Here is a 22,683-nt window from a genome sequence, read left to right as displayed (position 1 = left end):
CTTACAAAGTGGTTGGAAGTAATCTCAATAAAGCACAAACGAAGCAGTGTAAATGCATTTAAAAAAGTTTTCACCACATACGGTGTACCAGATGTTGTTTCTGATAATATGCCCTACTCCTCATACGATTGTAAGCAGTTTGCAAAAGAATTTGATTTTGAGTTCAAAACTAGTAGCCCACATTACCCCAGGTCAAATGGCCTAGCCGAAAGGTGTGTTCAGACCGCTAAAAATATGCTAAAGAAGGGTTGTGACTTAGATGTTGCCTTAATGGAGTACCGTAATACACCCCTTACTGGCCTTAAAAGATCCCCTGCTGAATTATTGTTCTCACGAAAACTAAAGACTAAACTGCCGTTAGTTGATAAACCAAAAACCTTCGTAAAAGAGTTTAAGAAGGACTTAGATCACAAAAATTCACAGTCGAAAATGTATTATGATAGGCAGGCAAGGGAAAGGTTAGGGTTTCGTAATGGTGATGAAGTTGTATTTAGAAGTGAAGCCAGAGAATGGCAGCCTGCCTCTGTAGTAGCCAAACATGAGTCTCCACGCTCATATTTAATTAATACTGGAACGAATGTGTTGAGAAGAAATAGTTTTCACTTGATAAAGTCCCTGGCAAAACGTCAAATGGACCACACTCCTTGTGACCTACAAGATATAAATGAAGGGCTCAGGAATAGTTCTACATTTGTAAAGTCTGATACTTCCTTGATGGACTCCCGCGGGGCAAACCCTACAAGCCCTACGTTAATGAATAATAATCACAACCGAACTAATCAGGGAAGTTAACGACCTTGTAGAACAATAAGGCAGCCTTCTAGACTTGTAGTATATTGTATATTAGGATCAAATGTTATGGCGTTTCTTGAAAACATATATGGGTCATACGCATATTAGTTGAAATGTTGGTATTGTTCATTCAATGTCAATATCAATTAGCATGTTATTGGTTCTTATGAGGGGAAGGTGTTATAAGGTAGGCAACTGTATATGCATTTTTATATGTTGGTCGCATGCACGTTGGCACCTCTGTACAGAACCCTTAAAAAATAAAGAGTGGCAACAGATGTCACATGATGTCAACAAAAAAACAATAGTTTTTACTAAGATTGTAATACACACAAACATGTGTGTTGTTTAGAGCTTGAAATCAAATAAAACAGTACCAATGGAAAGATCTCATTACTGGAACATATAACAAACACTCATGGCTTTCTCAGATGATGGACATTTGATTTCAATACTGTAATCAATACTTTCACCATCAGGAGATGCACCAAATATGGGATAATTAGGGTTTATGATCAAACCACACCCAATAATTTTTAGTTTCATTTTTTTTTTCGACTTCTTTCAATACTTATTTCTCTAACAAACGCCCTCTTTTCATCGCCTCTGTGTCTTTTAATTTGATTGCTTCCATTATACTTCCACATAGTGTGCCTTTAAAAACTTTGCAGTGTGCTGCTTCATGCATCTTCGAAGCAGTAATCCTAGCATACCATAGCTCATGCCACAGCGGACAGTCATTCTGATCAATTGTAGCTAGATTAGCTTCATTGCAAGATGATGTGTCCATCATACTCCTGCAATAGTTGATGGAACTCTGTGGCGTTAGCCGGTTTATTTGGTAGTGTATTTACTAAATGATGAATGGATAATTTTTCTACTCTGCTTTTTTCCTTGTAGTATTTCATGAGTTGACTTTCCATGTGACCGATGCTTTTGCTATGTTTTATTAGAGTTGGCAGAAGGCTTCGAATATTGGCAGATGGAACAGGTTTGGCTGTTGGTTGTGCCTATCGTGGATAATTTGGACTTCTTCCAGTAACAGTCGATACTAGTAGAGGGAGGGTTTTTGCTACGCCTGTACAGCCAAGCTATAAAAGCTATTCCGTGCTTACATCCACCTGAAAATTAAAAATATATATAATAATTATATTTTCTGGATAAAACATGATCATATTTTGTATGTATAACTGAAGAAGGGAACAGTCCCTGTAAATTGTCTTTGAAGATAGTTATGTTTTTCCCATTTGATTGTCGTCATATCTGTTACTGTTTATGCCGGAATTATATTATTGTGTTGTGATGTTCTCTGACGTGACGGCGAGTGTGCAGACTATTCTGTCGTGTCGGGGCGCGCTCTGACGTTATTTCGAGTCAATAAAGTGGTGGCCTTTGGAGTAAGCGCATGCGAGCATCTACAATGTTTTCTTCCGATTCAAATAGTTACATTAAAGAAAACTGTGAGTGTCTGCAAATGTAAAGTTTACTTTAAAAGAGAAGAGAAAATATTCGGTTCATCCAGTAAATGATCTGAGAGGTAGTCGAAGCGAATATCATTTACTAGTGATGAAGAAAGATTTCATCAATTTGAATTGAAGGGGTTATATTTTTAGGAGTGATTAATTTTTTGGGAAAGAAAGTTTTTGGCTTTCTACTACTCCATCTGATACAAAAAAAAGGGATAAGAGAATCTTCCAAAGAAAGGAAGGAAATAACATTCAAAATCGTAATTCATGAATGAAGTGTGTGTATTTTCTATAATGTTATCCAATTTGGTACTGAAGAGCCTTAGGGCAAGTGTCTTAAGGCGAAACATCGGTGTATACCAGTGAGGGTGACAGTGTTCTCTGTGAGTACAATTTATTACCATTCATTCAAAGTAGAACGCATGTGAATGATATCTGATTCTTATTCCACAACAAATGTTTGAAATACAAACTGAGTAGAGAAAAGTATCTTCTGTATAATTCATTGTTCATATAGAAGTATTTGTTTCGAAAGAATTATTTTCTTTCGTGTAATTCAATGTTTATATGAAAGTAGCTGTTTCAGGAGGACTTTCTTTCAGTTTGTATCTGAAAGTTACTTCTTTGCATGATCTACACATTCATGTATATAGTTTCAAATTGATTATTTCCTTCCTTTCTTTGGAAGATTCTCTCATCCTTTTTTTTGTATCAGATGGAGTAATAGAAAGCCAAAAACTTTCTTTCTCAAAAAATTTCATCAATATTTCAGGATGTCAAAAAATCAATTTGAGATATTACATTCTATGGTAGAAAATGATATTAAAAAAATGCAAACCCGTATTTTCTAGTTCAATAAGTTCGTTCGACATCTTGTGCACAAATAAATGGAAACGACTATTCTCTAGTAGCTGGTTAACGCGTCAGATTAGAAATATACTAGTGTGGAGTGTTCTGTCATAACCCCACCATCGTTCTGACGCCGATCGTGAATCGACCGGTCGCCGTCACGACAGATCGCTTCCCGACACACTGCACTTAAGATTCCTAGAAACCCTGGTGTAGCAACGCTTAGATTTTGTTTTGAACTTTTTGAAGGAACCACCTGTTGCTTTCAACTATACTTACGAGAGTTTTCCCAAGATGGCGCTATTCTGAATTGTTCGAGTCCTCGCTGAGTCAGTCAAATTAATTATTATCTGTCATTGTCAAAAAGAATTTTCAACTTTTGGTATTTTGATATTTTTTGTCATCCCAATCTTTACATTGTTCGTATTTTTTATTATTGTTTTTGTTCGTTACTTCTCAGTTATTTTAGTTTGGTTACATTTTTCAGTAGTAATAAGTAATAGTTTTATATAGTGTATAAGGATACTTTTTGTAAAATGGGACTATTCTGTATTTTGTGTGGACAGTGTAATCATCATCGAGTAATCATCTGTATTCAGTGCCAAAGGTAAATGAAACATTTTATTATTACTGTCAGTCCACCAAGGATAAACTATGTTTGTATCAGCCTACACCAAAAACAAACTTAATATTTTGAATAATCCTTCACCCTTTCAAATCCACCTTCTGCTACTAGAGTGTCATCACTTTCTTAATCATGACTGTATGTCTTCGATGTCTGTCTGTCTTCGACCTGTATCGTCTTCGATTGTAGATACCAACAATCGAAACGTCGTGAACTAACGTGACTTGGAATCTCTACACTTTTTTAATTTTTATTATTTTCTTTTTTTGCATTCCTTCAATTTTTATTTATTCAATTATTATATTTTTACTTGTAGGTTACTTCACTATCATTTCATTTCAGGTTTATTGTTGCTTAATATAATTGTTATTTTCAACTATTCTTTTTTAATTATTCTTTTTTACTTGTTTCAGGGATTTCAAATCATTTTATATAGTAGACAATGGAAGTCCGAACTAGTGAAATTCATCACGAAACATTGTCAATCACCTTCAAACATACTTTAATTGCTTACTACAACCATTTACATTGAGTGTGTAAAAGAGTTCTTTTTTTCAAACAATGTGACCATCAATTATGATACTGGTAGTTTTTTGAAAATATTCAATTAAAGTTAAAAAAACATACAGCTGATGAGAGTATCACATCTCAACAGATATTTTCAGATTTTTCGAAATTTGATTTTCGAGGGCTCTTACATTATGCTCTTTAGCACAGCAGATATTCAATCTAGAAATCAAATATGCCCTCAGTGCCTCTCTTGACAATTCTTCCTTGTGGTGTTCACAACCTACAATATTTTTGGGAGAAAAATTTGACAATTTGATTAAAATTACTCAAAAACACCTGATATTGTGGCTTCAACATCGTGAAGAAAGCTAATAATTTTTTTGTGATGGTAATGTTAAAAATCCTCTGCTCTTGTTTCTTATGAGGGAATTGAATATTTCATTTCCCTTCCCCAATATCGAATCCACACATTCTCCACATTTGGTGTTGCCTTTAATTTTTTTGCAACATATCCACAGAAATAAGCAAAAGCTTCATCAATACCTGAGAAGTCCTCAGTCCGGAGATATTTGCTTCTATTTCAATATAGAATATAAATTTTTGCTGTTTTTCTTTCAGATCTCCAATATGAAGAAGGGATTTCATAATTTCTCCTCCACTAACATTACTTTCCCTGGGCGGTTTTATCAGAGAATAGAGGGACAATTGGCGGAATATTTGTCCAACTTGAATTGACTCGGGATGAGTATTGCATCCACCTGCAGCCCTGATCATCCCAAAAAGTGCTGAAAATGATATCAACAAAGTTGATTGGAATTGTTATGGATATGTGAACATTATCACCTCCAAATGATCTTGGTTTAATCTGGATGTCATCAAGTATTTGAAACCAAGATGGGGTTAGGAATATTCTCTAGTTGAATACTGCTAGAATTTACCAATGGATGTTTTGTGACAGAGTGTGACTAGGATGGACTAGAAAAAACGTTTAGTGGAAGTTCAGGAGCGGTTTCACTGAGAAATAAAAAATATCAAAATACCTATTTTTATTATAAAAATGACTACCACGTAGTAACGGCTATATATCCATCAATTTACTTGTCTAAAACATGTTTTACATTTAGATCAATAAATGTTATTTGATTAAATTAATCAAACTATATAAATAATCACACAATCCTTATCAGATATATGGCAGAAGCTTTATCAAATATTCTTTAGTCCAGTCATCACCCGAAGACGATTGTAGATACCAACAATCGAAACGTCGTGAACTAACGTGGCTTGGAATCTCTTAACTTTGTATTTTTTTTTATTTTTTCATTTCATTATTTTTATTTAATTTTTGTTCAATTGTTCTATTTTTACTTGTATTTTATTTCACTGTTATTTCATTTCAGGTTTTTGCTTAATATAATTTTTATTTTCAGCTATTCATTTTTTTATTCTTCTCTTTTAGGTGTCTCAGGGATTTCAAACCATTTTATATATTAGACAATGGAAGTCCGAACTAGTGAAATTCATCATGAAACATTGTCAATCACCTTCAAACAAATATCAATTTATGTTTAGGAACCTATGTACATGTTAGCACCATATAGAAGTTTACTTCTATACTATATGGTTTTAGTAATATCTTCTTTTGTTTTTGTTTCAATTATGTATCTTAGGGTGAGTTTTCTCACTCTATGTCGGTAGCCAGGTGGTTCGACGTGGTTGCTTTGTTCACTCACTCGAATTGATTGCCGGGTTGGTCCGTGGTTCAAGCCCTAGTCTGAACGATCGAGTTTCACTTGCTATCGTCCAACCCGTGTTAGGAATCACACGTTAAAAGGTAATACCTCGTTAATCCTTAGCTCGCACAAGTTTCTACTTCCGAGGATTGTCGTTCGTAGGGGTGCGACAGCTTGTTAACGGAAAACCAGATTTTCAAACAGAGAGAACAGTTGTGTAATTTGGTTTTTTAAATCATTTTAACCAAACTTTGTCAATAAAATGAATCTTCTGACAATAAAGCATATTTCACTTTGACTTTTGTGCTTGAGTGTCATTAACGAAAAGAGACCTCGCGAAGGGGTATAGGATTGATAGTAATATAAAAAATGATATACTGAATATTCGGGGAAAAATAATTCCAATAATACTTTGTGATGGAATTATTGAGCATGATTTTATTATTATTATAGATTTTGATATGATTCTAGGTGAAAGTTGATTAGGGAAGCGGTTCATATACCTACTTATCAGAAGAGAAAGTTGAGAAATTGATATAAAAAATACACGTCAGAGAATTATATACAATTCAATAAAGGAATGGAAGGTTGTAGATGAATTGAATGCGAAGCGAGCTCAAGGTCGCTGCCAACCATCGAGAGGTTTCCGTTATTCGAGTAGTTGGCAGCCTCTCTGATAACAAGGACATCTCAGAACATTATCAATTGAGTTACAAACACTACAGGTTAGGAACTAGGCCAGTTCCAGCATATCGGAATAATAGAAAGTAATTGAGGAAAAAACATGAGAGCTTCGATAAAGCAAGGGTAGGAAAATAAGATGAAGAAAGAATAGAGTATAGAATGAAGGTAATGCTCCAGCTCAGATGGTCGATACAGAGAGCCGAGATTTTGTAAAGGCGATCAGACATCCGAGGAGATTCTGGTATCAATAATCCAGCTACTGTGAGTATATCATAATGTTCCCCAGAAACGTTGAAGTTTGCATGGCAAAGCTAAAGAAGAAAATACTTGCATAATCGCAGACGATGTAAATGATTAAAAGAGAAAGAATCAAGTCAAGTGTTTTAAGTAGTTTCACTGTTTGTAAAAATAATTGAGGAATTCCCATACAAGTAATAAATATATTGGAATTGGATTCATCAATTCAGAGAAAAACGATAATTGCCTGACCTTATGAAGCGGAGACATAGAATTTAATGAATAGAGAATGTGTGAGAATATGGAATGTCAGTATTTCAGAAGAGCAATTGTCCTTAGGTCAACCACAAGAAAATGATATGAAGTCTAGTAAAGCTAATACCTAAAGCGCTATACGAATATCAAAAGCAATTATCTCTCATATACTGTTATGAATTCATGAAACAACAAATATTTCAATAACTACGGAAATAAGGAATTTTAACAGAAAATGATTTGAATAATGAGGTGATGACATACCAGTGAGATTAAAAAAAATTATAAAACAATTTAATGAGGACCTTCCTAATATTCAAAATCTGAATAATTCACTAGATTACAAAGAAATATTCCCAGTGAATTCTTTGTCAAACTTTTCAATTACCTGTTAAGAGATCCTTTTGATAAGCACCAAATTTTAACTGATTTTTTTTAATTAATAATAAAAAAGTTTCCTCTTTGATGCATAAAATTTGGAATAAGCGGTTTATATACGAAGAACAATGTAATGAGTAGAAACACAGCTGTTTTCTAATAGATATTCAACCAAAATACATCTACTGATAGTGACTATGGATGTATGTATATCACACCTAGCAGTTCTACTCATGAATCAGGACATTGATTTTCTTATACATACATATCTCATTACATACACAAAATCACTCAAGAGAAATAACACTACAGTACCACCTTGAACTCGTCATGCAAGCCTTTGGGTTCTGCAAATAACTTGAGAGAAATTCCAAGGCAAAATTTATTAATTTACAATAGATGTAAGATGGTCAATTACCTTCCGTTGAACATCAGATGTATTGAATAACTTCTTTGGTTCAGAAAGAATGTGAACTATTTATTGTCTGTAAAAGTATATTAAAGTTTATAAGATTTCTGTATTTATGATTATTGAAATTTACAATTCCAGCATAAATTGAACAAAGGTATTCAAGTATCTTCCATTATTATTATTTTAATTTGATTTCATCGAGTCATATTTTTTGCTATGATTGCATGTACAGGTCATCACTGATAGACTAATTTGACACTTGACCCCCATGCCAATTAAGTAAAATTTTGAAAAAAGTTGAAGTGCCTCCCCCAGCCATCTATCGAGCAATCACAATGTGTTTTTTTTTTCAAAAAATAGTATCGTAATAGCCCCCAAACGTTAAGTTAGTTTTTGATCAATCTGAGGTGAAATGGTATTTAATGTCCTTACCAGTGGTAAATTAATTTCCAGTTTCCTTGTGATGGGATTTCTTTTATATTCAGGTTCCCACGAAAAGTAAAATGCCATAATGTTCAGAGAACACCATGGTTGAATTTCTGCAGACTGCATGAAAATTGTTTATTTTCTTTTAGAATACAAATACAAAATGTCTTCTGATATACTTTAATTGAATTTCACTAGTTCGGACTTCCATTGTCTACTATATAAAATGATTTGAAATCCCTGAAACAAGTAAAAAAGAATAATTAAAAAAGAATAGTTGAAAATAACAATTATATTAAGCAACAATAAACCTGAAATGAAATGATAGTGAAGTAACCTACAAGTAAAAATATAATGTCAATATAATATGGGTGTCCATATGGACACCCATCATCAAGCGAAAAATGGCCAACTACCGCCAAACGGTCATCTCGCACTGAACCAGTGAAGCGGAAAATGGAAAACGGGGATAAGTGAAAGTACTCGAACGACCCATAGTCATCTCTCAGAGGAATCAGTCCAGTCATCACCCGAAGACGATTGTAGATACCAACAATTGAACGTCGTGATAACGTGGCTTGGAATCTCTTAACTTTGTATTTTTATTTTCTGTTTTCATTTCTTTACTTTTATTTAATTTTTGTTCAATTTTTCTATTTTAACTTGTATTTTATTTCACTGTTATTTCATTTCAGGTTTTTGCTTGATATTATTTTTTATTTTCAGCTATTCATTTTTTAATTTTTCTCTTTTAGGTGTCTCAGGGATTTCAAATCATTTTATATATTAGACAATGGAAGTCCGAAGTAATGAAATTCATAAATTGATATATAATGATAATATAATATAATATTGGATCAAATATTAGTGATTATATCTTATATGCATAACGAGACTAGTTTGAAATTCATTAATTATTTTAAAATCATTTATGTGATTGAGTAGTTTATTGTATTCTTTTAAACCCTTATAAAATAATGATTTCATTGACTTAGTAAGATTGTATTTTGGTAAGTGAAGTTGTTGTCCTGTATTTTCTCTAGTTTGATGATTATGAATTTGATATATATATATATATATATATAAGTAGAGTGCTATGTAGTACTTGATGCAATAGAGTGGATTAAAAATAAATTATAAGAATAATACAATTCCGAAGTAAGATAACAAGTAGATTATTTATGAAAAAGTTAAAATGTATAACAATATGAACTAATATAATTCTTACAGGTAAGTAACACTAGACACTACAACACAAGCAGAGAGTATTCAGTTAGTATGTTATGTTTCGTTTCTATGCAAATTATTATCCCATGAAGTAGTTCTGACAATAAAAAGTATCAAGTAAAAAATAAATCATTTATCTGTATTTTCGTTATTTATCAAATTTTAGGAAAGCAACATATTTATTTTGAAATGATTGTGAATAAAATTGTATAGAGATCTGATGACATCTAGGATTTAAAGAACACTCAGGTTTAGCAAATAAAAATATTACACTTCATAATCTTTGTTTAATTACAAACGTCAAGTTAAACTTTGTTTTCTTTTCAAATTCCTATCTAAGGAGGCACTTCTTTCTCTCTCTAGTCTCATTTGTCGCTTGAGAGCCTTATTTTCTAGTTCTTCACAATGTTCAGCAAACATCAATTTTAAGGCAGGTTGTAATTCAGGGAGCAACGAAACATTATCAAGTGACACCTGAAAATTGAAATATTTCACTTTATTGTTGATATTTCTGAAAATAAAAAATGGACAATAGGATAAGTAAACTAATAATTGAATGAAAAGACTTCATCAACTAAAGAATTTTATTGCTAATCAATAATATATATGAAATTTGTAAGACAAACAAGGTTTTCTTTCAAAGACTTAGTGAGGGGCAGAGAGGATCCTTGAAAGCAGCTCTTTAAAAATTTAAGGTAACACTATACAATTTGATCATTATGTAGGAGATAAAGGCAAATAATTTGTTAGCAAAGCTTTAGATTCTCTTTCTTTACTCACTTGTCCGTGAATTAAATAAGGTGCCCCCTCTAGTTCCTGGGTACACCCTTAATTGCAGATATAAAAAAACACAAAAACTTAAGAGCAGGTGATAATTAAGTTCACAGATTAGTTTCAAGTTGTGAATCTATATTAAGCCAACCTCAGTCGAGCTCCAGAAAGGTTTTGGCACTTTTCCATCTTTATAAATATGTCTTTGTAAAGAGTTTATTTTGAAATGAATTGCTTTCTTTGTATAAATTTAAACAAGATTCTCATGGCTGGAATTTAATCAAATAAGCTAATGAATGTTATCACATACTGTCAGCGTGACACGAGTCAATAAGAATAATAAGGCAAGAAGCCTAATCGTACAGTGTGTGGACGATTCACAGCTAGAAAGTTTGAGAGATTGCAACTCAACATATAAAATGTGGAATGTTTTAAATGAGAAATATGAAAAGAAAGGGCTACTTGGACAGTCGTTCCTGAAGAAGATACTATTATCAATGCGGCTAAAAGAAAATGAAAGTCTCGAAAAATTTATTGAAGAATTCGAAGGTATTATTCGGCAGTTAAAGTCAGCCTACTTAGAAATGAAAGATGATGACTCAATATGTACTTTATTACTTAGCTTACCAAATTCATATGAAACAGTCGTAACTGTGATTGAAAATATGCCATGTTCAACATATGAACAAGTAAATTTGAAGTTGTTGAAAATGAAAAAAGGAAGACAAGCTTTGAGAAAAATTATGTATCGATGACACCGACAGCTTTTATGTCCAAGGGGTCATGTTTAAAATGTGGCCTAGTTGGACATTACAAGAAGGATTGCAAGAAAAACCTCAATCATAGTGGTTCATGCTCAGGTTCATACCAGCAATGACAGAGACCGTTCCCAGAAAAGTCCAGAGAAGATGTGAGTAGAAAAGGTTGGCAGATATAAAGAGGGAGAGGATTCAGGGGTAACTATGGCAGTAGTTATCAAGCTCGTGGTCAAGGTAGGGAACGAGATAGATTTTATAATAGCAGAAGCAATTATGTACAAAATGAAAGACAAAGTGATGAAACTGTCTCTGATTTGGCTCTTGATTTAGGTAAAAGTGTATGTTTTATAGGAAAAGTAGAAAGTAATCAGATAGATGTTAATCTAGATGCAGAAAATTGTAATAATAGTAGTATGTTAGATTTCTTTATTGATTCAGGGTGTACAGATCACATGATAAATAACAAGCAATATTTTTCAGAAATAATTACATTGAAAAAACCTATTCAAATTGCAGTCGCAAAAGATAAAAATTTCTTAAAGGCAGTAGCAGTAGGAAATATAATAGCTTACAGCAAGGTTAATAATAATTCAGTAAAATGTATTATAAAAAACGTTTTATATGTGCCAGATCTTAGAAAGAACTTACTTTCTGTGAAAAAGTTGGAAATGTCTGGTATCAAAGTCATTTTTGAAGAAGGCTGTGTAAAGTTGTTTGATAAGGAAAATTCTTTAATAGGGACAGACAGAAGGCAAAATCTTTATATGAAATCTCTTTCAGTGTTTACAATTCCGAGTGTTTAAATATTGAAAAAGTAACAGATAATGGGTTCCTGAAATGGCATAAAAGGTATGGGCATATAGGTTTTTCAGGTTTAAGAATAAAATCTGATATGGTAACAGGGATAGATAAAATTGAAAAGTTTCAGGATGTTGAACTTTGTGAACCTTGTATTACAGGAAAAATGAGTAGGATAACTTTTGAGACAAGGAAAAGAAGTACAAGGGTGTTAGAAATTATCCATACTGATATATGTGGTCCCATAAGTCCCACGTCAATTGATGGAAGTAAGTATTTTATAACTTTCATTGATGATTTTTCAAACTTCACGGTAGTGTACTTATTAGAAAAGAAAAGATAGGTATGTCAAAAATTGATTGAGTTTATAAGTATGGCAGAATCAAAATTTAATAGCAGGATTTCAAAGTTGCGTTATGATAACGGCGGAGAATACACTTCAGCGGAAATAGTTAAGTTTTGTAAAGAAAAAGGAATAGTTATGGATTACACAGTGCCATATCCCCTGAACAAAATGGCAAGGCAGAAAGAAAGAATAGAAGCTTGATAGAGAGAAGTAGGGCTATGCTAAAGTTCAGGAGAAAATTCGATTCTAAAACGGAAAAATGTGTAATGATAGGGTATGCTCCAACAGGTTATTGACTATGGAATGTTGAAAAAGAAAGAATTATTATATCGAAGGATGTCGAATTTGATGAGAATAATTTTTACTTTAAGAAAAGGATGATAGATGTAAAAGATAAGGAATTTGATAATACTTTAAAAAAAGACACAGAACAAGATATGGAAAATAATATTGAAGAACAAGAAAGTGAAAATGAAATTTCAGAGGATAATTGACACGAAAAACAGTTGTGTTGAATTACTGTCACGGTTCAATAACTATGAATTGTATATGTCTTTTAACACTATCAATTTTATCAATAATGTACCTTTAAATTTTGATGACTTAACTGGCAGGGCAGATAGTAGATTTTGGCTTGATGCAGTTGACAGGGAGCTAAAGTCGATAGAAGAAACATATTCTAGATACTAAATGGGTTTTTGCTTATAAAGAATTAGAACATAATGATTGCGACAAATATAGGGCTAGATTAGTTGTGAGGGGTTTTGCTCAGAAGAAAAATTAATTTTATAACAAAACTTACTCTCCAGTGGCTAGAATGCCAAATATTAGAATCCTTTTAATTTTGGGGAACCAATATGAGTTTTATTTTCATCAGCTTGATGTAAAACCAGCGTTTTTGCAAAGTATCCTGGATGAGGACGTTTACATTTATCCTCCACAAGGTATACAGTTTAAAAACAATAAGGTATTTAAACTTAAAAAACACTTTATGGATTAAAACAATCTTCCAAGTGTTGGAATGAAGAAATGAATAGTTATTTGCTAGATTTGGGTTTTGAACGTTCTGAAAATGATTTTTGCTTGTACATTCTGTGCCAGAAGGGCAAAAGTAAACTTTATTTACTATTATATGTTGACAACATTATTTTAGCAACAAGTCTAAACCCTGAATTGATGAATATAGTAAAAGACAAATTAATGACCAGATTTAAAATTAAAGATAAAGGTGAACTTGAAAATTTCTTGGGGCTTGAAATTTCTTATAGAGAACAAGGTATATTAAAGATAAATCAAACAAAGTATATTGTAAACCTATTAAAGAAATTCAATATGGAACATTGTAACATCTCAAAAATACCTATTGATCCCAAGTTAAGATTTGATTTGAGTAAAGATCAAGTAACTGAGAAACCTTTTTGTGAGCTCGTGGGATGTCTCATGTATTTGATGTTGGGGACGAGACCAGACATTTGTTATTGTGTCAATTATTTCAGTAGATATCAAGATCGAGCTTCTGATGATACATGGGTACACATGAAAAGGGTTCTGAAGTACTTAAAAGGCACTAAGAATATAGGACTAACTTATAAACGAAATCAAAATAGGGAACCAAATTTAACTTGTTTTGTTGATGCCGATTGGGCAGGTGATTGTTTTGATAGAAAATATGTAACAGGGTTCATTTTTAAGATTTTTGATTGTTCATTTCTTTGGGTTACTAAAAAGCAAAATTGTGTTTCTTTATCAACAACAGAAGCCGAGTTAGTGGCGCTTTGTGCTGCTGTGTGCGAGGCTTTATATTTTAAGAAGTTGTTGAGTGATGTGAATTTGTGTGTAACTAAAATAAAAGTGTATGAAGACAATCAAGGGTGTATAGCCTTGATAAGAAATCCTTCGAATAATAAAAGAGTAAAACATATGGACCTAAAATACAACTTTGTTTGTGAGAATTTTAAGAAAAGATTACTTGATATTCAATACGTTGATAGTTGTAACAGTCAAGCTGACATTTTAACAAAAGGTTTGCCAGCCATTTCTTTCTTAAAATTTGTTAATTTACTAGGCTTAAGAGATACTGAATAGTTAAAAAAAAACTTGTTCATTTTAGCGAGAGGGAGTGTTAAGAATCTACATAGAAATCTGTATTGTTACGCTAAAATGAAATGCTGTTTGAGCCTTAGTTTGGTCCATTTTAAATAGATGGCGATACAAATCAGATTTCTAAGTTTTCTACATTAACGATATATATTTTTGGATCATGTGTGTGATGCATAAAAATGTCCTCGAGTTAAGCATGAAACTTTGTTACTACTCTGTTAAACAACGTGAAAGTCGTAAATAAAAGTCGTTTTGTAAAAGGGAAAGAGTAGTGTTTTTATCAATAATACAACAAAGACGATTGTGGATACTAGGAATCGAAACGTCTTGAAGTAACTTGGTTTGGAATCTTTTAATTTTATATTTTTAATTTTAATTTCTTGTTAATAATTTTTAATTTTTTCAGCTCGTGTTGATAGGTAGTTCAATTTTTTTGTTTTTTTGGTCGTTGCTTGTATGTTATTTCATTGTAATTTCAGTTTTCTGTTTAATCAAATTGTTTTTTCAGCTAATTTTTAAAATTTTCTCACAGATTCTTTCAGGGATTTCAAATATATTTATATCATATTAGACAATGGAAATCCGAACTGATGAAATTGACATTATTTCTTTTTACATATGTATTTGTCTACATTGTTTTCGATGTTCAATAAAGTGTTTTCATTATTATTTATGCTGTCAGGTCCAGTCCACTGTTATAAACCCTTTTGAGAGGCTCGACTTCTGAATTTTTCTAGGATTCATCTTTATGATTACTGATCTTGGAAAGTGCACCCAGAGAAGCTGTCTTATAGTCTCTACTGCTTTTGGTTACTACCTGAAATTTGTTTTCGTATGATTTTATGAGAAGTGAAGTTCTTTTTTGTAGAAAGATGCATTTCCTCCTCCATAAATCTGTCTCAGATTTTACCTGCCAATTGGGTTTGATTTTCCTAATATGCTTACGCACCCTGGCAATTTGTATTTTGCGAGGGATTCTCCTCTTTGTTTATATTTATTCTCTGGTCCATCTGGTCCACGTTTATAGAAAAAGACGTCTATGATATTTGAAATTTGCCGATTAGCTCCACCAGATATTTTTTTTTGTTCAATGGATTATAGATGTGACATCCATCTCATTCTTTAATCCAACAAGGTCACACATCAAACCATCGAGAACCAGTTGATTTGACATTTACAAAATTTTGAGGAAATAACAGTCATAATGTTGAAATCCAATACATTACACTCAATTTGTTAAAGGACGTGGCATTGCTAATGAGTTACCGATCGATTCCAAAATTTGCCTATGGTGATAACGATAACATTTCGTAGCTCTTCTTATAGTAAGACCATTTATGACAAAGCTTTGACTGACATACTAACCTGCATATTGTCAAATGCAACACCAACATTATTATTGAAATTTTCATTAAAGCGTGGAAGCCTTGCATATCTTTGACTAAAGTGAGTTAAGATTATATTTTTGGCGTTCATTTTTATTCCTACATCTATTGCTTGTGATGTGGTTGAATGCATTTTTATTACAGCTTCATGAGAGAGTTCATCTTCCATCGTTGCTTCATGTATGAGGATATCACTGTTGGTACCTGGAAGTTTTGATAATAGATTAATGAAAATATTTCGAAACAATATGTCAATGAATACCTAATTGAACAAGGGATTCCGTAGGCATGGTATCGCCAGAATATGTTAATTTTATACCATTTTCGGTGGTGAAAGCAACTCCAAATGCATTTGGACAATGCCTCACCAAACAAGTTTCTATATCTGACATTTTTAATTGATTCATTATTACCATTTTAGAGTTTTCTGGATATATGGGGTTATTGAACATCTGTAAAACAATTTTGTAACAACAACACCATAATAAAAATTAAATTTTACCAATTCTCCATTAGGAACTAATTTAAATTCTGCATTGATAGTTTCAAAACATTTATTATAGAAGCTGAGCCAAGCCATGATTTGGTTTGGAGCAAACAAATAAGCTGGACCCTTATCCAGACCAATATTCTCAATCGCTCTCCTTCTTCCTTGTAATAAACCTATTAGTCCTATATGGTGGTCAGCATGCAGATGTGAAACATAAATTGCATCAATATTTGCTAAAACTTTATCTGCTTGGTCAGAACCAAAAAATCGCACAATTTGTCCATAGGTCCCTTCTCCACAATCTAGAATAATATTTTGGGAGTCACTGAAAAAAAGTATATTGGTGATGATGATGATTACTTATAACTGTTTCATCAAACATTAATAATCTTTTGAAAAACATATCAGTTCAATATAGTAGATTAAATGAGTCAATGGTTACTTTCTACAAGTAGTGGTTCACTAGAAAATTAACTGTTTAAAATGGTAAAATCTACCTCAATGTAACTAATATTCCACTAGTATTCCTCGTTTTATTTGGGATGCATGATCCTGTACCCAAAAACAGTATCTTTGGATAATTAACATTTGCGAGAGTAAGCTTCTTTTGTATTAATTTTGTTTTCAACTCACTCAACAATTTTGAAAATTCTTCAAGCACCATAGTTTCTTCTATGTATTCCTTAGGATTTATCTTCAACTCTGTTGTTCTGTAACAATGAATGGATTCAAGATAAAAATAATTCATTAATAATTTAAGGAAATAGATGACAAGATACAATCCTTACCTATCTAAACCTTTTTTTGGTCTCAAATGAAAATTACAAAATGTGTTGGGAAATACAAAGGGTTCTGAAGGACTCGCAGGTCTTGATTGCATAGTTAAATTGTCTAAATTTAAGTCATTCTGTGTGCAACCTGTGTTTCCAGTACCATCTTCATATTTTTGTTTTTTTTTCACGTTGGCACCTGAAATCTGACACAGTTTATTATTTACTTTTCTATTCTATCCTATATATTTATTGTTAAGAGAACTGTCAATATTTTTCGCCTCTTAAAACGTATTTCCTAATGTAGTGGTGGTCGTTATGACGATTAAAAAATACAACATTCCATTGTTAGAGAACTGAAGACTTTTTTTGAATTTGTATTTCTTTCAGAAAAAAAAGTTTTGCCTATTTTGTGACAGTATTGATTTTTTCTTACTGGATACTCAATTTCGCTGAGTGAGTGCACTAAGGACTGGTGTCGGCTTTGGACCGGATAGTGTGCCTTCACTGTTATTGAAACAATGTGTGGGTACCCTGACCTTTCCACTTTTTTTATTATTCAAAAGCAGTTTCATCAGACCTATCCATAAGTCAGGTGATAGGAGCAATGTTAAGAATTATAGGGGCATCAGTTTACCATCTGTTATTCATAAAATATTTGATTGTCTCGTAACCAAACAGCTTTCTTGATGCTGTCTCAGTGCTCTAACCAACCAGCAGAACGGTTTCTTCAGAGACAAGTCTACAGCCACAAGTTTGCTGGTCTATCAGGACATATTGGGCGTGTTTGAGAAACGGTACCAGGTTCACTCAATTATACATACTTTTCAAAGGGGTTTGATAGAGTTAATTATGTTGTATTGCTTCGAAAATTAGAATCCTTTGGTTTTGGGAATAGTGTTTTGGATTGGATTGGCAACTTCCTTACAGGTAGAATTCAGTGAGTGAAAATTAATAATTACATTTCACATACAATTGAAGCCTAAATTGAAAGGGTATATTTTTAAGACAGATTAATTTTTGGGAAATTTTTTTGGTTTCTACTTCTCCATCTTGAATTGTTTCGAAAGTATTTTTCTTTCGTGTAATTCAATGTCTGAAAATTACTTCTTTGTATGATCTACACATCTTTGTATAGAGTTAATTATTGAAATTGATTGCTTCCTTTCTTTCTTTGGAAGATTCCCACATTTTTTTTTATCAAGATGGAGAAGTAGAAAGCCAAAAACTTTCCCAAAAATTGAAGCCTGTTCTGGTGTTACCCAGAGTAGTCACTGTGGACCATTACTTTTCAATATCTTTATTGATGATCTTATTGCACACATTACTGACTCAGAGGGATTGTTATTTGTTGATAATCTTAAGCTATTTCGTGTGATTGAATCATATGTGTTGATTGTCTGAAACTTCAAGATGATGTGAACTATTTAACCAATTGGTGTAGAAATAACTGCTTAGAACAAAATCCTGACAAATATCTAGTCATGTGTTTCAATCACTCTCAAGTACCAATCATATGTGGAATACTGCATGAAATCTTGGCCCTTGAAACAAATTGATGAAGTTAAATATTTTGTTGTTATATTTGATAAAAAGTTGTCATTCTCATCCCATATTAATAAAATAACCTTGAATTCACTTAAACTTCTAGAATATGTAGGTAGGATCGCTAAAGACTTATCGGCAAGCACAATGAAAATTCTGCATTGTTCATTAATTAGGTCACATTTAGAGTGTGCATCCATTGTATGATGTTCCTCTTGATTAGTGTACAAAACGTCACTGGAAAAGGTTCAAAATCAATTTTTGCGTAGTGCTGCCTACAAAATAGGCGTTCAAATGGACCAGCAGCCTTGCTACACCTATATTCTTTCTACACTACTTCTAACCATATTGAAAACGGGCAAATTCAGGCTGACCTAATATTTCTATTCAAATTATTGTCAAGACAAATCAATTGCCCAGAATTTCTCTCTTTGGTTGGCTGGAGAGTCAAGCAAAGAGTAAAAAGGGATGATAGAGCTGCTTTCTTTGAGAACTCACATTCTACCAATTATGGATTCAATAGTCCAATGTCAAGAATGTTAAGGAAAGGTAAAGCATCAGAACTTGATTTTTTTACTTACTCCTTGGAGGTCTTCAAAAAGTCTGCAGTTAATTATGTGTTTAGTCTATAGATTTATGCCTTGTATGGTTGTTAGTTTTTAATGGTGGCGTTAGTTATTATTGTTTTATTTAGCATTTAGTTAAGCTTTTTATTTTATATGTCAATATTCGTTCGAATGTTGTAACAGTTTTTAAAGTATATTTTTATATATTGTAATGAATCTGAAGCCGGCCCTGACCGATATCTCAGTCAGCAAACGCATGACTCATCGCGAAACACCGCGAAAGGTGTAGATGAGTCCCGAAATCCCTAGAGAGATCCGGAGCGATCGTTGCCGATATAAAAAGGCGCCGCTTCAGTCAGGCAGTCTGTACTTGGAAAGTGAATCGTGCGTTTAAAGAAAGAAATCTAACTGTGAAGATAAATTAAGATTAGTTGCTAAGTGTTGTACATAAATTAGTTGTGATAGTGAAATATTGTTAAAAATAAATTTGTTGAAGATAGTTAATTCATTATTTCGTTACAATATGTATATTTCACAACGTTGTAACTTTGGGTTTTTCCGTCTATACCAAATAAATAAATTTGAAGACCGTGATAGGTTTGAATTCCAGTAAGAGTTAGAGAAATAGCTAAGAAAGTATCAAACGTTCACAGGGCAGTTTTTACAAAGCTATATGATGTATTCCCCTGATGTCCAATGAATATCAAGATATGTTCAATTGGAAGCAGTTTTCCATAAGTTATATCGCAGGTACGAGAAAATTCAAGCCCACAGACATGGAAATGTTCAGTTTCACATCAGAAGGAATAACAGTCAAAAGGTATAGATTATGAAGTTCAGTGTATCCAAAGAAAGATTGACAGTTCTGACAGAGAAAGTAGAAGCCGATGATATTTGTTCAGTTAGTAATGGTATATCTGTTCAAATAAGATTCAAATTGCCATAGATTGAGCTCAAAAAGCTTAGAGGTGATGTCAGAAATTGGCCCCATTTTTGGGAGTTACTTAAAAAATTATATGATTTCGCAATTATGTCACAAGAAGTTCCAGTATCTCAATTCGATCAACAATTCAAGGATCTAGGGCGAGAACAACCGTAGAAAGTTTTTCGCCGACAGTAGAGAATTATGCGATCGCTTTTGATGCATTAAAATCATGATGTGGAAATGATATGAAAAGCTTTATTCAAATAGGATACATCCTAATATATACAACAATGATAGTAATGTTAACATTAATATACATATAAATACAATAATACAAAAAAGATCTACTTATATTTGTTAATAAGTAGTCTTACCTACGATAATTGAAAATACAAAAAAAAAAGAATAAAAGATAAAAAATATCACATAATACCTTAATGGTCTCTTTAAAGGTCTCTTAAATGGTCTAATAAATTTCTTTTGAACAGAATAAGACTGTTAGAAGACTTTACATTTTCAGGTAGACTGTTATACTTAATAAATCCTTTGAACATTTATATTTTAGTGTTGAATGTTTTTGATGATTATTTACATACAAATTATTTTTTATTCTTGTATTATACTGGTGGATTTGATTATTAAAAATTACAAATTTGTCAAAATATGAGGGTAGAAGGTTATGTAACATTTTGTAAATATAAATCATCGTTAAATATGTAAGCCTTCTTTCTATAGATAACCATTCTAGAGTATTTAACATTAAAGATATATGAGTACTCCTGTCACATATCAAAATAATCCTCATTGCGCGATTCTGTAGTTTTTGTAGTGTTCTCATTTTATTCAAATCACTTGTGTATGAAGAGTGGAACAATATTCAAAATGTGGTTGTATAATTGTCTTATATACAGTTATCCGTGATTGCATAGTTAAGTGTTGGGATACTCTTGTGAAAAAATATAATTTCTTCTAAATTTTTTCTGTATGTAGGTGAAATTGTTATTCATTGATAGATGATCGTCTAACATGAATCCTAAATATTTGAATTCAGTAATGAGCTCAATTTTATCATTTTCTATTTTTATTTCAATTTGATTTAAATATAATTATCTGTATTTAAACGGTGTAGTAAGTATCATAGCCTTCATTTTGTTTACATTTAGCTTCAATTTATTAGTTTTTAAATATATAGCAATATTATGCAATGCTTCATTAATTTTTTTAATAGCTTTATCTATATCTTTATCACTAACTGATACCAGGGCATCATCAGCGAAATAATGTTCATATTCACATTCATTACATTTGCTGATATCATTAATGTAAATTAAGAATAGTAATGGCCCCAAAATACTTCCCTGCGGAACCCCGTGGTCTATGCTTATTGCTGTTGATACAAATTGATTGATTTTGGTTACCTGCTTCCTTCCTGTGAGGTAATCACTGATCCAATCAAGTAAAGTTATGTTTTATATACGAAATGGGTGGCCAAAAATTGTTTCAAAAGAACTTCAACCGTTTTTCTCCAAAATAAAGAATTAACAATAGAACAAGATTGTGTAATGTGGGGCTATCGTATAGTAATTCCAAAAAAATTTGTGTTAAATGTTTCAACAGGAATTCACTCGGATCACGTAGGTATAGTAAAAATGAAAGCACTAGCAAGGTCCTATGTATGGTGGCCGTCAATGGACGCAAAATTTTCTAATAATCCCCTGAAAATATCCCTGAAGCCTTGGGATTGGCCCAAAGAAGTGTGGACAAGGTTGCATGCAGATTTTTTTGGTCCAATCTTCAACAGTTACTTTTTAGTATTGAAGGACGCCACTTCCAAGTGGATCGAATGTTTTCAAATAAATAATATGTCTTCCAAAACCACCATAGAAATTCTTACTAGTATTTTCGCAAGATTTTTTTAAACGAGGTATCAAGCATATTACATGAGCCCCATATCACCCTGCCACAAATGGGTTGGCAGAATCAGCAGTTAAAATAATAAAAAAATCACTAATTTAAGGTAAATAAGAAGATAACGAAAGAAGTATCAATCATATCATAAATTGATTATTATTTTACTTCAGAAATACTCCATACACTACCACCGGGGAGACACCATCTAAATTATGATTGGGACGAAAAATGCGTACCAGATTCGATTTAATGCTACCTTCAGTTGAAAAAGAGGTTCATAAAAAACAGGATTATCAAATAAAATATTATGGTTATACAAAGGATATTATTTTTAGTGAACTTGAAAAAGTTTGGGTACGAGATTTCAGACCGAGAAAGTCACCGTGGTGTGAAGGAATAATTTTAAAGAAAATTGGAAGTAGAACTTATATTGTAGAGGTAGAGGGAGGTTTAAAATGGAAAAGACACAAAAATCAACTGAAAGCAAATGAACCTTTTGAAACGGAATGGAAGGATAAGGCAATTAATATAATACTTCGCTCTAACATCTCAGAAAAAATTGGAGAAATTCCCTCATATATATATATATATATATATAATTGATAGTGTAATATAAAGCTAATAAACATTAGCGAAAGCTCGGGCAGCTAAAAAGAGTAAATATTTATTCTAATCAGACCGAATCCCCGAAAAACTACTATTCTATATATATATATATATATAT

General features: G+C 32.3%; 1 protein-coding gene across 3 annotated transcripts in view; it reads right to left on the bottom strand.

Moving 5' to 3' along the window:
* Positions 1-9,867: 9,867 nt before the first annotated feature.
* Positions 9,868-22,683, bottom strand: part of RNaseZ (Ribonuclease Z) — a 52,977-nt gene continuing 40,161 nt past the window's right edge. For all 3 annotated transcript variants that reach the window (XM_074184627.1, XM_074184629.1, XM_074184628.1), the window contains 6 exons: positions 17,031-17,218; positions 16,740-16,952; positions 16,255-16,567; positions 16,015-16,204; positions 15,733-15,956; positions 9,868-10,068 (listed from right to left, as the gene is read on the bottom strand). In XM_074184627.1, the coding sequence (XP_074040728.1) occupies positions 9,895-10,068; positions 15,733-15,956; positions 16,015-16,204; positions 16,255-16,567; positions 16,740-16,952; positions 17,031-17,218 (1,302 nt within the window). In that variant the 3' untranslated portion in view covers positions 9,868-9,894. The remainder of the gene's footprint in view (positions 10,069-15,732; positions 15,957-16,014; positions 16,205-16,254; positions 16,568-16,739; positions 16,953-17,030; positions 17,219-22,683) is intronic.

This window comes from Leptinotarsa decemlineata, unplaced genomic scaffold, assembly GCF_025532065.1.
Source record: "Leptinotarsa decemlineata unplaced genomic scaffold, Ldec_3_MD MMD2_tig00026358_RagTag_RagTag, whole genome shotgun sequence".
NCBI classification, from domain to species: domain Eukaryota; kingdom Metazoa; phylum Arthropoda; class Insecta; order Coleoptera; family Chrysomelidae; genus Leptinotarsa; species Leptinotarsa decemlineata.
The sequence above is the reverse complement of the archived record's forward strand: the minus strand, read 5'-3'. Positions and strand labels throughout refer to the sequence as shown.